Source organism: Eleutherodactylus coqui, chromosome 8, assembly GCF_035609145.1.
Source record: "Eleutherodactylus coqui strain aEleCoq1 chromosome 8, aEleCoq1.hap1, whole genome shotgun sequence".
NCBI classification, from domain to species: domain Eukaryota; kingdom Metazoa; phylum Chordata; class Amphibia; order Anura; family Eleutherodactylidae; genus Eleutherodactylus; species Eleutherodactylus coqui.
Genome location: NC_089844.1, coordinates 160,974,279 through 160,989,640, shown reverse-complemented (window position 1 = coordinate 160,989,640; position 15,362 = coordinate 160,974,279). Strand labels below are relative to the sequence as shown.

The 15,362-nt window shown below is 45.7% G+C and overlaps 1 protein-coding gene across 1 annotated transcript in view; it reads left to right on the top strand.

Annotated features, from left to right (window-relative positions):
- LOC136577979 (uncharacterized) overlaps nucleotides 1–15,362 on the top strand; it is a 41,264-nt gene that overhangs the window by 18,023 nt on the left and 7,879 nt on the right. The window contains exons 7-10 of the mRNA XM_066577889.1: nucleotides 5,061–5,372; nucleotides 6,033–6,371; nucleotides 8,535–8,571; nucleotides 9,258–10,628. Coding sequence (XP_066433986.1) covers nucleotides 5,061–5,372; nucleotides 6,033–6,371; nucleotides 8,535–8,571; nucleotides 9,258–9,312 — 743 coding nt within the window. The 3' untranslated portion in view covers nucleotides 9,313–10,628. The remainder of the gene's footprint in view (nucleotides 1–5,060; nucleotides 5,373–6,032; nucleotides 6,372–8,534; nucleotides 8,572–9,257; nucleotides 10,629–15,362) is intronic.

Sequence of the window (15,362 nt, the reverse complement as noted above, 5' to 3'; positions counted from 1 at the left end):
CCTTGAGACTTTGTATCTGGCTTCCTAGATGATGAAGCACTGTCTTAGTGTTCTGCAGACATCGTTCAGAGGTAGATTAGGTTATGAGGAGGTCATTCACAAACTGTAGCAATACAGTGCTTGGCTGGGAAAAGAGAGAAATTTTTTTTAGGTCAATAGCAAGAGCTTCTCTGAAGAGTGTGGGTGAGTTTTTGAGCTCTTGGGGCAAACGGTACTTTTCTTCAGTTCTTGGGTCTTCTCATTGGAAGGCAAAGATAAGCTGACCTTCCTCTGTCAGTCTGACAGTGAAGAAAGCATCTTTCAAGTCCAGCACTGTAAAGTGAATAGCTTCTGGTATTAGTCCAAGCAGTGTGTACGGGTTGGGCACTGTTTGATGCAAAGTAATCACAACTTGATTCTCTGCTCGGAGATCCTGGACTGGGCAATACTCTTGTTCCAGGTTTCTTTACAGGCAGGAAAGGGGTGTTCCAGGGTGATTGGCAGGATACCATACTTCAGAAACATTTCCAGATGCAGTGTAATGCCATGGCAGGCAGCAGATGGTAGATAGTATTGCTTGATAGACACCGGTGTTGCCCCTGGCTTCAGCTGTACAGTGACTGGAGGTATATTTTTGTTATGTATTCAGGTGTGGAACCACTGTGTCATCCTTCTCGGCAGGAAAACCACCCAGTAGAACTGACAGCTGACCCAGAGAATGGATACTCGCTCCTCAGTGCGTAGCTTGGTACAAGGTGGGAACTAGTACTGAGCTAGCCCTGCACTGGGGAAATAGGAAATCCCTGCCTAACAGAGAGCAGGGTAATTGTCCTGACAAGGACAGCCCTGAGCTAGAACCTGGGCAAAGACTAACCCTGTCACAACCCTAACACCAGAACCGGTAGTATCAAGCAGGAACAGAGGCTGGGGGTGAGAGTAGGTAACCAAGAATCTGGAAGGCACACAAGTAGCAAATAGCTACAGCAGACTGGAGATCAGTAGCAACAGAGATCACTGCAGGAGCAGCAACCACAAGCTGTCATACAAGAATAACAGTGCAGCACTGATGACCAGGTCTGAGGGAGTTTTATAGCGGAGTGATTGACAAACAGCCTCCAGCTTAGTGAAGGAGTCAGGAAGTGTTAACTCTGGAGATGCTGGAGCAAAATAAACACCCACTAGATAACAGATAGAGCCGAGCAGCAGACATGTCTGCTATACCTAACAATTCTGAGCTAGTCCTGATGGATTATCTTCCGCCCATACTCCTAACAGTTTCATTACTAGGTCCAAGGTGGGAGGAGTGATCTGGTTCATGAATAACAGCAAACAATCTCCATTCTTCCTCTTGAGGAACTGTGAGAGCATGTGGGTAGGAGTTGTAACATCTTTTCTAAGTTGTAAAGTCATCTGTCCACATGGTTCAAAGGATACTTGGAGCTGTAGTTTTCTCAACATATCCCATTCCAGTATTGGTATTGGACAATCAGGTAGGTACAGGAATTGATGAGTGACTTCTGTCTCCCAAGGTGCATTGCTATAGTATAATAAAGTGATGCTTCCCGCCTTGTCCAGTAGCTCCCACAATCTGGGCTATTCTGCGTTAAAGAGGTGCCAGTTGTCAGGTTATAACTGAATGTTCAGCGCTGGTCACAACCATAAAGTTCACAAAATCACCCCATACATTTACTCTGACCATAGGTTCCTGGGGGCCCAGCAGATAGGAACCCAGTTGCCTTCATTTAGATTTATCTTCATACAAAGGAGCAATAGGTGCAGAGTAAGATGGAGGTCAATAGGGGCGGTCCCGAGTGGCTCTGCCATGTGCTTGTCTCTGGTAGTGGCCATTTTGGGTCTGTTTCCTTCCTCCTTCTCTTCCTATATGAGCAGAGAATGTGAGGGGACAGTCTTTAGTCCAGTAACCAAGCTTCCTGCACTTTCTGCATTGGTCTCTATCAAGGGGCTGGTCTTGGGCCCGCCCTTCTGTATGTATGAGGAAGGTGGGCCATCTCTGGCACTGTACGGTGGTGAGGGCTGTTTTGATTGAATCGCTGCAGCCAGCAAGTATGCCTTCTTTTTCATTTTAACAGCTGTTTGTCTTTTGCACTCTTGATCTCTATTTACAAAGACCTTCTGTACTATTTCCAGTAACTAGGCGGGATTCATGCTTGCAAAACCCTCCTGCTTCTGTAACTTCCTCCTGATATCATTAGCTGCCTGTGCCACAAATGATGAGTTAACCATACGTTGGTTTTCAGCTTTCAGCTTGGGAGGGGTCAAAGGGGGTATATATTCTATACACTTCACACAATCTTTCAAAATAAGCTACAAGACTTTCATCTGTGCCTTGTGTTACCTCTGCTACTTTAGACAAATTCATAGGTTTCTTCCCAGCTTTTTGAACATCCTGCATTATAGCGTTTCTGTGCATATGCAGACTATTTCTTCCAAAGTCACTGTTAGCATTCAGTTCGGGTTGACATCAGGAAATACAGCAGCTATGTGAGTGGCTGCATTTGCCACATCAGGTGGGGTATGCTCTGTCAGGTACTCCCTAATATCTGTGTCAATACAGCAACATTCTTCAATAGTAAACAAACTACGATGAAGGTGTTGACAATCGCCTTCTTGATACTTTCCAACAATTCCATCATTCTCTGCAGTTGTTCAAAGAATGATGAAGTGCTGATTTTTCAGTTCAATAGATAGGAACTGGTATAAGGGGATATACAGAAACAAAAACAGTATATTTATCTACCATAATAGTTTCCTGGAGGGACGTTATGGGCTCGGCATTCTTAGCTCTTGTTACACCTGGGAAGAATCTTAAAGGGGTTGTCCCGCGCCGAAACGGGGTTTTTTTTTTTTCAATAGCCCTCCCGTTCGGCGCGAGACAAACCCGATGCATGTGTTGAAAAAAAAAAACAGATAGTACTTACCCGAATCCCCGCGCTCCGGTGACTTCTTACTTACCTTGCGAAGATGGCCGCCGGGATCTTCACCCTCGGTGGACCGCAGGTCTTCTGTGCAGTCCATTGCCGATTCCAGCCTCCTGATTGGCTGGAATCGGCACAAGTGACGGGGCGGAGCTACGAGGAGCAGCTCTCCAGCACGAGCGGCCCCATTCAGAAGGGAGAAGACCGGACTGCGCAAGCGCGTCTAATCGGGCGATTAGACGCTGAAAATTAGACGGCACCATGGAGACGGGGACGCTAGCAACGGAGCAGGTAAGTGAATAACTTCTGTATGGCTCATAATTAATGCACGATGTACATTACAAAGTGCATTAATATGGCCATACAGAAGTGTATACCCCAACTTTGTTTCGCGGGACAACCCCTTTAAGGAGGCATATTCCCAGTGGTGTAAATCCTTTCTCTTACTGAGAACAAATCATACTTTACTGGCTACACGGTACCAAACTTTTTTTTCATATCACAAATACACAGAAACAGCATGCTGGACTCATACCAGGGTATTCGGTCACAAGCTTCCTCTTATTAGAGGGTCTGACATACCCAGCCAGTTCAATTATCTCACACTAGTGGCATTTTTTCTTCCTGGAACGACTTAGAACAGCAAGTCCCAGCACTACAGACTAACCCATCACCCTTTCTTTGCTCTTCTTCCTTCCCAAAATCCGATGAAAGTACAGTTAGCGCAATTTTCGCTATTCCATACACTGTGGGTGCCATATTAGATAGGAATAATGTACTGGCCTGGAGAGCCTTTCAAAGGCCACACGTCTTACATTATGTGTCCCAAAAGAGTCTGTCTTTATTTAGGCAGGTAAAAGTTTATATAAGCTTTCAAATCAGGAAGTTAGGTAATTTAGGATACAGTTACATTATTTTGTGTGCTGATAGGTCCTTCTGAGAGGGAGGTATTTGTGAGGTAGCTGTGAGATCATTCACCTGGGAGGAGCTTCCCTTGAGCATGCTCCATTCATTCTTGATGTGTTGTCCGAAGGAAATACTTCCTGTGTCTCTCTCTAGTCATCCAGCTATCTCCTGTCCCTCTACACAAACACATTCCTAGATAAGTAGTTCTCTGCTGGTTAGAACCGGTTTGACCAGTTTATGGACACAGAGCACTGCTCCTTCAATACTTTTGCAGGTGGGGGGGGGGGTGATGTTCCCTTCCCCCAGAGGATTAGATTAGAAACACAATATAGCATCTACACAGTTGATAAAAATACAGAAAATACAGACAAAATGGTGAACCTCTCAGCCATCTACCACAGTACTAAAGCTTGTCCTAGAACTCTGATCAGGAATTCTCTTCTATGTTAATGGGATAGGCCGTTTACCTGCGATTGTCTCAGACTATATTGCTAACATTTACTCGACAGGGCATATCATTTCACAATCACAAAACATATTACTTCACAACTTTAGAATATATCTTAGAACCTGGGTTCTTACCTTTTCAGCTGATTTAAAAACTTCCCCGTATACCGTCCAGATCCTATCAAGAGATCAGACAAAACCCCTAGAATGACCGTTCTGAAGACCCTTGCAAAAATCTGCTGGGGAGGAGCTCCTTCTGTCCGATCATTCGGCGGCGTCCTGTCTTTTCTCACACACAAGACAGGTTGCAAAAATGCAGTCTTCTGTAAATCCTGGATGAGGCCCCATTTGATATATGATTGGATCTCCAGAAGACACCCAGAGTGTATAGGAAATGAACAGAGCTTGTGTCTGACACAAAACAGACTGAGGGAGCTTTGCTCACAAATCTCAGACTACTTTTATTATATCCCACCGAGCTTTACATATTGGGTAGGCAGCCTTTTTAAAAACTAATATTGGTTCATCTTATCTCAGGAAAAGATTAGATGCACTACAGAACACACTGCATGTACAGACAATTACGCTTATACAGAGTGAAAGTTAATAAAAGTTAGTATACAGTAGCTACATTTCATTTGTAAGATTCATAACAATATATATGCTTCAGCCTTTGGGCTGATAGAGAAGCAATAGCTTATTAGTCCTCATACCACTTAGTTACTTAGCCTGGATAAAGAGTGTTATGACATGTGGGAAGATTTTCACCTCATTCTGTCCTTCACATTTCAGTAAAGCCCAGGCTGTCACAGCCGGTGATGAGAAGTCTGTGTATCTCCAGCGGGATGAAGTATTTGCTCAACTTGGAGAACTTTTATCCTAAAAGTATCAGGATTACATGGAGGTGCGGAGTGGGAGGATCAGAAGACGTCATATCATCCACTGAATCATTGGCCGATAATCCTGACAGAACCTACAGCGTCTCCAGTGAGGTCCGAATCCCTGAGGATCGTCACAAGGATCCCGGATTCACAGTACGAGTGACCTGGGAACATGAATCTATGGAGAGCCCGGAATCCAGGGAGCTGTCTATCAGAGATCCAGGTGAGGAGCGGGATGTTACCACCTCGCTTACCCCTAATAGTGTTATATATGGAGAGCCCAGAATCCAGGGAGCTGTCTATCAGAGATTCAGGTGAGGAGCGGGATGTTACCTCCTCACTGACCCCTAATACTATTCTATATAGAGAGCCTGGAATCCAGGGAGCTGTCTATCAGAGATTCAGGTGAGGAGCGGGATGTTACCTCCTCTCTGACCTCTAATACTGTTATATATGGAGAGCCCAGAATCCAGGTAGCTGTCTATCAGAGATTCAGGTGAGCGGGATGTTACCTCTTCGCTGACCCCTAATACTGTTATATATGGAGAGCCCAGAATCCAGGGAGCTGTCTATCAGAGATTCAGGTGAGGATTGGGATGTTACCTCCTTGCTGATCCCTAATACTGTTATATATGGAGAGCCCAGAATCCAGGGAGCTGTCTATCAGAGATTCAGGTGAGGAGCGGGATGTTGCCTCCTTGTTTAATGGAGGGTAAAACAGTTTTTACTGCCTTCCACTTCTATGTAATATGAGCTGCCGTTACACATCCCATCCTGACATGTTACATACAGTACATACCTGTGTGATATTTATGTGCGGCATGCATTTTCTTTGGTAAAGTTGGTTTAAAATGACAAAACATTTCCATGTGCTGTTCTGTAGATTACAGATGGCGTCCGGTTGTGGGAGAGATTCAGATTCCCCGTCTAGTTCACGGCGTCCCGGCCGTCCTGCAGTGTGATATCTCGGGGTACTTCCCAGTTAAAGTCACTGTAATATGGTGGAGAGGTGATGAGTTTATGATGTACGAAAATGCTGATGGCGCTGTAAACCAGAATGTGACATCCATGAGAGCAGCCGATAACACCTACAGCTGTACCGCCCATCTGACCATCACCCCCACACTGGCAGAAGATCAGGGGGCAGAATATATGTGTGTAGTAAACCATCCTGCCCTGGAGAAACCCATAGAGAAATGTACAGGGAAGCTACAAGTCACCGGTGAGTGTATATACATTCATAGAAATATATAGCTGCTGTTAAGTTTGTGTGGGTAACTGAGCACCTGGCCCACACGAACGAAAGAAAGGGAACACCAGGTGAACTACCACAGATTTGCACCTTTCCCCATCTTCTACTAGGTTAAGTGACACAGACCTACCTGAGCGGGAACATGACCCCAATAAAGGGCAGCGCAGTGGTCCTCAGATCTGGGCCCTTGCTGCTCCTAAGAACCCACGTACCCTAGATAGGACACAGATATCTAACACCACTGACAGGGACAACTCGACAGAGTAAGAAGACACTCAGGGCCATATTCACACCATACAGCAGCCAAAATGCAAACACTAGTAGCAGATGTTAAAGCTAAAAATGCCAGCTATTAGTTGACATTTTGATCAAAACATGGAATCTTGCAGGCCACATTATGGCTCCTGGCTATACCGCTAGTCCCTACACTAAGCAGGAGTCCAGCGACACAACCAAACACTTTTCTTGCAGCCAGCCCACATAGAATGAGTACAGAGACAGGTGACCACACCCACACCTGGAAGGACAGCTTTATGTGAACTGACCCAATGTGATTGGCTGACTGGCTGACACACACATGCCCAGTCTGCACAATGCCCCACACCTGAGCACCTGTTGAACTACAGGTCTCAGGAGACAGATGTGACGGCTGCTTCCAGAAAGAGATCAGTTTTAATTCATTGACTTTTGGTAAATAAATTTAAAATAACAAACTATCTCTTTAAATAAATTCTTCAGTATTTGTTTGAGTTTGGCATCCGTTTTTGAATTGTAGACAGATCCATTATCCTGTCACCTCCCTAAAGCATTAGAAACTAAGGCCGGGCTCACACGGCTGTATGCGGATTCCAGCTGTGATCCCGGCCGTGACTGTGCATATGGCCGCGTACTCATGCAAGCAGTCATACACAGTGCGCCTTTTTTTTTTTGTTTATATCTCACGTACCATCGCTTAGCCCGATTTAGCCCAATGAGTTCCAGATGTGCTCTGCTTCCCATGGAATTGCGCAGTGTTTCATGCATCCAATTGTGTATTATGCTGCATTTGCGAATTCCCCATAGACTTCTATGGGGGCCTTTACAGCGCACAAAAGCCTAGTGTGCTGCGTTTTTTCGGCATGTGCTTAATTTGCACGCAAACTATGGCCATGTGCACAAATCCATTAAAATCAAAGGGTTCTAGACTTTTGCATGTTGCATACGCAAATTTAATGTGTGCAAAAAAACACACGCAAATACGCCTGTGTGAAGCTGCCCTAAGGCTAACGTCACATGGGCAGGCGCGATATGGGGACGTGAATCATGCCCCCATATCGTGCTCCCCACCATGTGAATTCCCTAGGAGTTTGAGGCATTTTCATGGGAAAACTACCTCGCATCACTTCGGGGATGCAGGGATCCTCTGGCGCAGCTTTCACAGCCGCAGCAGAGGTTCAGGGGGTTTCTCCAATTACTTTCAATAGGGCTGGTGGGATGTTGACACCCAAGTGAAGGCCTAAGGCCGGATTCATACGTCAGGATTCGAGATATGCCTGAGAGACTCAGTAACAACTTACATTGAATCGCACACAGACCCCTGTCTGATCTCCATGGACCCCCAACTTGCAGGGTCTGTGGATATTGAAAAAGGACAAGAATAGGACATGTTAGCAATTTTTTTTCTAGTGCTTGGGAAAAATCATTCATGTGAATGGCGACATGATCTGTAATGGAGCCGTGTGCTGAGCCTGGAATACACGGACCGCACACGGCCTGAAAATACAGCTTTGTGAATGAACCATAATGTATCACTGAATCTGTCACTAAAGGGGGACACAATTGTTATATAATCATACTGGCAGTATATGAGATTACTGATGATATTTCCAGCCTCGCACTACAGCGCAGCGAGACGTCCGTCCCCCGAGGATGTAATGACTATATAATCCCAGAATGTCAGTGCTGTATAATGGGGACATTACAGGGAGACGGGTGGGATGTCTTATGGGGGATTTATCTGTGGGGATCAGGTCATACGGAGCAAAATCCCCCCGCAGCCCAGTAATTATCAGCGTCAGCAGCTTCTGGAATATTCTTATGTCACATTATAACCTTCATGTTTAATTCCTACTAAATCATCTCCTTCTGTTTCAGAAGAAAGAAATACATTTTTCGAAAACCTCAGGAAATCGTAAGTTATTCTACTAATCCAGCAGAGTTATTATATAGTAAATGGTGGCAGGTGTGATGTAAATGACAGCCAGGTGAGGATGCTGTCACTTACCGGTCACATCTCTACACAGACATCACTGATTCTATAGTGGGATACTGTTTGATATTTCTTGGGGTCTATAGCGGGATAGACCAGTTAGGGGATTACTGAGCCAACCATGAACTGAGCTTTATGATGAATCCCTGTATAGTGAGCGCTTGTATAGTCCACATCACCTCCTCCTTTAGATTGTAAGCTTTTAGGGTCAGGTCCATCACTGTGAGATGCTACTTTGCCCTGAGTGTCGGGTATTATGGATCATGTTGGTAGCAGTTTATGAAGGTTATTACTATTACCACTACATCATGTACAGTCCATTCCCACCACGTCCCGGGTGACTGTATGACTCCTGCAGTGCTCAGTATTTCCTGGTATATACAGTCCTCAGTCCTTGGTGATCTCCTGTTCTCAGTCCCCGATGACCATGGAGTTACCTCTGTGCCCCCTGACTATTATAGGACTTGTGGCCATTAATAAGATAGATCAGCTGATCCGTAGACGGAGGTCTCCAGTATACAGAACCAGCCGACATCACGGAACACCCTGATCTTTATGGCTTTAGAAATAAGGTTAAAAAGAGAAATAATCGGTGTTGTCTTTTGTAGGGTAAATGAAATTCACATTCAGTTTTTTGGAAACCGTGGATCAGCGAGCACATGAGGTAGATGACGACATATAACAAGACTCTCAAGAAGAAAGAAAAAAGTTGACTCCTGAGAAAGACAATGGAAGTTAATGTCATTCTTGTTGACCAATCAGTTCCACAGAACACAGCGGATATTTGTGTGTGATGAACGGATTCCAACAGTTGGGAGCAGCGATCTGTCCGAGCCAAAGTGCCAAAAAGATTAATATGTGGATTCCTTCTACAGCATCATGATTACACTTCACTTTTTGTGGAAGAAAGTAGAGGGTGACCCATAATAAGACCGAGTGCAGGTCTGCTGGTGGGCTTCAGTATGAGGGGGCAGCAGGAGCTTGTGGGTCCCTAAGTAATAAGACCGAGTACAGGACTGCTGGTGGGCTTCAGTATGAGGGGGCAGCAGGATCTGTGGGTTCTCAAGTGATAGGACAGAGTGCAGGACTCCTGGTGGGCTTCAGTATGAAGGGGCAGCGGGAGCTCGTGGGTTCTTAAGTAATAAGACCGACTACAGGACTGCTAGTGGGCTTCAGTATGAGGGGTAGTGGGAGCTTGCGGGTTCTTAAGTAATAAGATCGAGTACAGCACTGCTGGCGGGCTTCAGTATGAGGGGGCAGCAGGAGCTTGTGGGTCCCTAAGTAATAAGACGAAGTACAGGACTTCTGGTGGGCTTCAGTATGAGGGGGCAGCAGGGTCTGTGGGTTCTCAGGTAATAAGACGGAGTACAGGACTGCTGGTGGGCTTCAGTATGAGAGGGCAGCAGGAGCTTGTGGGTTCTTAAGTAATAAGACGGAGTACGGGACTGCTGGTGGGCTTCAGTATGAGGGGGCAGCAGGATCTGTGGGTTCTCAGGTAATAAGACGGAGTACAGGACTGCTGGTGGGCTTCAGTATGAGGGGGCAGCAGCAGCTTGTGGGTCCTTAAAGGGGTTGTCTCGCGGCAGCAAGTGGGGTTATACACTTCTGTATGGCCATATTAATGCACTTTGTAATGTACATCGTGCATTAAATATAAGCCATACAGAAATTATTCACTTACCTGCTCCGTTGCTAGCGTCCCCGTCTCCATGGATCCGTCTAATTCTGATGTCTTCTGGCGTTTTTAGACGCGCTTGCGCAGTCCGTGCTTCTGCCTGGTGAATGGGGCCGCTCGTGTCGGAGAGCTGGTCACCGCGTCGTCATCGTAGCTCCGCCCCGTCATGTGTGCCGATTCCAGCCAATCAGGAGGCTGGAATCGGCAATGGAACGCAAGGAAGGAGAAGAAAATCCACGGTGTACCATGGGAGAAGACCAGCGGCGCCATCTTTAAAAGAAGAAGCTGCAGAACGCTGATGCAGGTAAGCGAAATGCTATTTTTAAAAACTAACCAATGCTTTCTTTTTAACAGGGCAGAATGCGGGGGTAAGTGGGGGGAAAAAAAAAATTTAGATTTCGCCGCGAGACAACCCCTTTAAGTAATAAGACGGAGTACAGGACTGCTGGTGGGCTTCAATATGAGGGGGCAGCAGGATCTGTGGGTTCTCAGGTAATAAGACGGAGTACAGGACTGCTGGTGGGCTTCAGTATGAGGGGGCAGCAGGAGCTTGTGGGTTCTTAAGTAATAAGACGGAGTACAGGACTGCTGGTGGGCTTCAGTATGAGGGGGCAGCAGGATCTGTGGGTTCTCAGGTAATAAGACGGAGTACAGGACTGCTGGTGGGCTTCAGTATGAGGGGGCAGCAGGATCTGTGGGTTCTCAGGTAATAAGACGGAGTACAGGACTGCTGGTGGGCTTCAGTATGAGGGGGCAGCAGGATCTGTGGGTTCTCAAGTGATAGGACTGAGTGCAGGACTCCTGGTGGGCTTCAGTATGAAGGGGCAGCGGGAGCCCGTGGGTTCTTAAGTAATAAGACAGACTACAGGACTGCTGGTGGGCTTCAGTATGAGGGGTAGTGGGAGCTTGTGGGTTCTTAAGTAATAAGACCGAGTACAGGACTGCTGGTGGGCTTCAGTATGAGGGGGGAGCATGAGCTTGTGGGTTCTTATGTAATAAGACCGAGTACAGGACTGCTGGTGGGCTTCAGTATGAGGGGGCAGCAGGAGCTTGTGGGTTCTTATGTAATAAGACCGAGTACAGGACTGCTGGTGGGCTTCAGTATGAGGGGGCAGCAGGGGCTTGTGGGTTCTTAAGTAATAAGATTGAGTACAGGACTGCTGGTGGGCTTCAGTATGAGGGGGCAGCAGGATCTGTGGGCTCTCAGGTAATAAGACGGAGCACAGGACTGCTGGTGGGCTTCAGTATGAGGGGGCAGCGGGATCTGTGGGTTCTTAAGTAATAAGACAGACTACAGGACTGCTGGTGGGCATCAGTATGAGGGGTAGTGGGAGCTTGTGGGTTCTTAAGTAATAAGACCGAGTACAGCACTGCTGGCGGGCTTCAGTATGAGGGGGCAGTGGGAGCTCATGGGTTCTTGAGTAATAAGATCAAGTACAGGACTGCTTCTGGGCTTCAGTATGAGGGGGCAGTGGGAGCTCATGGGTTCTTGAGTAATAAGATCAAGTACAGGACTGCTGGTGGGCTTCAGTATGAGGGAGCAGCGGGATCTGTGGGTTCTCAGGTAATAAGATGGAGTACAGGCCTGCCTGTGGGCTTCAGTATGAGGGGGCAGCAGGGGCTTGTGGGTTCTTAAGTAATAAGACTGAGTACAGGACTGCTGGTGGGCTTCAGTATGAGGGGGCAGCAGGAGCTCGTGGTTTCTCAGGTAATAAGGTCAGACTGAAAATTTAGTTTTGTACAAAAAGAAAATAAAAATAGGAGACCTTTGGTGCTCAGATAGCTTTTCAATCAAAATCTCTTCAATGTTGCAGAAATAATATTTTAGTTATTTCATATACACAATCCACAGTCAGAATTAATTTTATGTTTGGGTCAATTCAAGACCTTTATTAGATAATCCGTCATAGTATAAAGTTATTTGACATTAGATAAGAAAGCAAAATACTAAGACCAAAATAACAAGTAGAAATACATGTGATTAATTTCCATGCTATAGTATATAGATAGATATGTTCTTTAGAACCAAATAAAGTTACTGAATATTCACTAGGAGACAGACATGATATACCGTGTTTCCCTGAAAATAGCACCTACCCCGAAAATAGGACCTATCCTTAGCTAGACCTAGCTAACCTGCATAAAAAAAAACTCACCTGGTCCGCGGCGTCACGATAGTCTCTGACGATGCTGCAGCAAACTGCAGTGTCCTTCACGTCTTACATGTCAGCTTCTTTCTGGTGATGGTGCTTTGAATACCCCACCTTCAGCAAAGCGAGTGCTGTGATTGGCTATTCGAGCACCAGCCAATCACAACCAGCACTCGATGAGCCAATCACAGACACTCAGTGAATGACATCGAAAATAAGACACTGCCCCTCTTTTGGAACAAAAATTAATATGACAGTGTCTTATTTTCAGGGAAACACGGTAGGTAATACTGCTTTCACACCTGTGTTAGGTTCAGCTCAGGGTTTCTATCTCTCTGCTCTGTTTTTGGAGAAGAGAAACTGAAATAAAACTGAAAAAAAATTGATTTTTTTTACACTTAAAGTGTAATGGGGTTCCAAAAAAAAACCCTGAAAGGCTTCTCTTTCCTTCCATTCTGTCAGGTTTCAATTCTTTTGATCAAGAGAATAGCGCAGTCCGCATCATTATTTTTCTGTCCAAAAGAAACCAGAAACCTGACGGAATGGAATCAAGTGGAAGCCTTTCATTTTGGCCTCTGTTTTTCACTTGTTCAATATTTTTATTGAATGTAATAGTACAAATCAAACAATAACATGCATATCACATATTACCTGCGGTAGAACACTTGTAATTCTTAACAGCAAGATTGTTCAAGCCTTCTTAGCTTACAATGACATTTTATGGTTCTATCATACCTCAAGATTTGACCCCAAAATAGTAACTGTGAAACAAGAGTATATCAGAAAAACTGGGTTTGAAATTTAGTTGGTGAGGGTGAAGAAGTGGAAGGGGAAAAATGGTGAGATCCAACCCTTCGTATTGTCCGTATTATCATTTAGTTCTCAACTGATGATCTCTTTATGAAGCATGTCATCATTGTACCAGGAGGTATAAACGTCTTCTCTCTATGGCCGCCTGCAAACGGGCGGAAATTCCACGGTGGGATTTCCCGCGGAATTTCTGCTGTTGGAAGCTGCCATAGGATTGCGTTAGCAAATGCAATCCTAGGCAGACGGCCGCGGATTGTCTGCGCGAAATCTCGCACGGCAAACAAGCTGCAGCATGTTCTATTTCTCTGTGGGGCTCACAGAGCCCCACACAGAAACGTCACTGTCCGGCCGCCGGCTCCGGTCTGCGCATGCATCGGTGGCCCGACAAGCCGGCACATCAAACAGCCGGGGCCGCGGGTGCGGGTGAGTACGCGCTGCTCTCTGCAGGCGCTCAGGTCAGGTCCCATGGCGAGAATCCTCGCCGCCAGATCCGACCCGCCCGTCTGCACACATTTTAACGTCTATCTTCTTTAACTTCTCTCACGGGTTGTCACCCTCTCCAAGAGCAAACAAGCTTACAATTCTGTTTGAATGGGATTTAACCATGGCTGCCATGTGTCTAGGAAATCTTTTACTTTATCATTCCTATAAGCATAGAGTTTTCCGAATGCACAATGGTCTGATATCATGTGTTGTAACTGAGATAGTGGTGATGTGCATTGTTTTTTCTACTGTCCTGCTATCTGCAATTTCACTGATAGGAGGATGTAACCCAAATTCTGTTTGTAATGACATAAAGGCTTTGATCCTACAGTCCTTTATTACATCTGATAAGAGTATTAGTCCTTTACTTTTCCAACTTTTAAATGTCAGGCTTTCAGACCCAAATTCTAGTATTTCTATGGGTAGGGACATCATCTTTCTGGGGAAGTGATCCTTTGAGAATGTTAATAATCGGAGCCATACTTTTATCGCTGCCTCCATGGTAGGACATTTTGGGACCTTTAGTGTGGGCATTATGCTTGCTGCTAATAAAAGATTGCTAAGCAATTTCCCTCTTGTGACATTTTGCTATATGTTGGGCCATCCTATTCCTTCTGTAGTGGCCCGAAACACCTATTTCTGGCCCCTCCATAAATGTCATACATGTCATGTCTTTTATGTGGATGCACTGTGCAAACTGTCCTGTCTCTTGTTATGTGTATTGCACAGCTGCAGCATGCAAGAGGTTAATGTCTAAATGTGGCTGGGATATGTCTCGGAAAGTATCAATATCTGTCTTATGTGGTGTGCTGTACTTTATAAATGTAAATGCTTGAGAGTGTTCCCAGGTCTTTCATCATCTTCAACAGTAGAGTGAGGAGTGGAATGCCAGCCACATGGAGTGGAATGCCAGCCTCATGTGGTAAAATGATGGAGGAATAGGAGAAGTATCCTGAGGCCTTCCAGGAACAGCCTCTGAAGCATGAGTGAAATGAGGAGTCAGCCGTGCAGAGCTGACTACAAATCCTGAGTCAGTGTCAGTGGAGAGTTGTGTCGGTCCTCTGGAGGGATTCAGAAGTCCCGGAGAGTGTGTGTGTTCAGGAGCGGAGCACTGTAGATAACTACGACTACAGGCCCGGTGTCATCCTGAGGTTGCCTCTGTAACCAATTTCTGTCAAGTTATCTTCTTCCTGCACGTGCGAGTAAGCTGTACAGTTACAAATCTTTTTCAGTAAAGTTCCCCGGTCACTGCCTGTTCCCAGTGACTGAGTTGTCAAGTTTCAACTGTGCGTGTGGACTCTCTTCATTTATCTGCCGAAGAAATTGTCGGTGTGAAGGAATGGTGGCATCATGTGTGACACCTCTAAACACTACCACACTTATACTGGAAGATGCGTAGTGGTGCCTTGGCCAAGATTGGGTGTGTCCCTCTGGGAAAGACCCACTGTAACAAGTGACAATTCTACCCTACCAGCTCCTCAGCGTGGACCTAGTGCCATGGTCAACCATTAGGACGCTGCATTTCCTTTTTTTTGCACCAGTCTCTAAGTTGTAAGATTAAATTTTTTTATGACAAGCTTCTAAATTCAGGACTT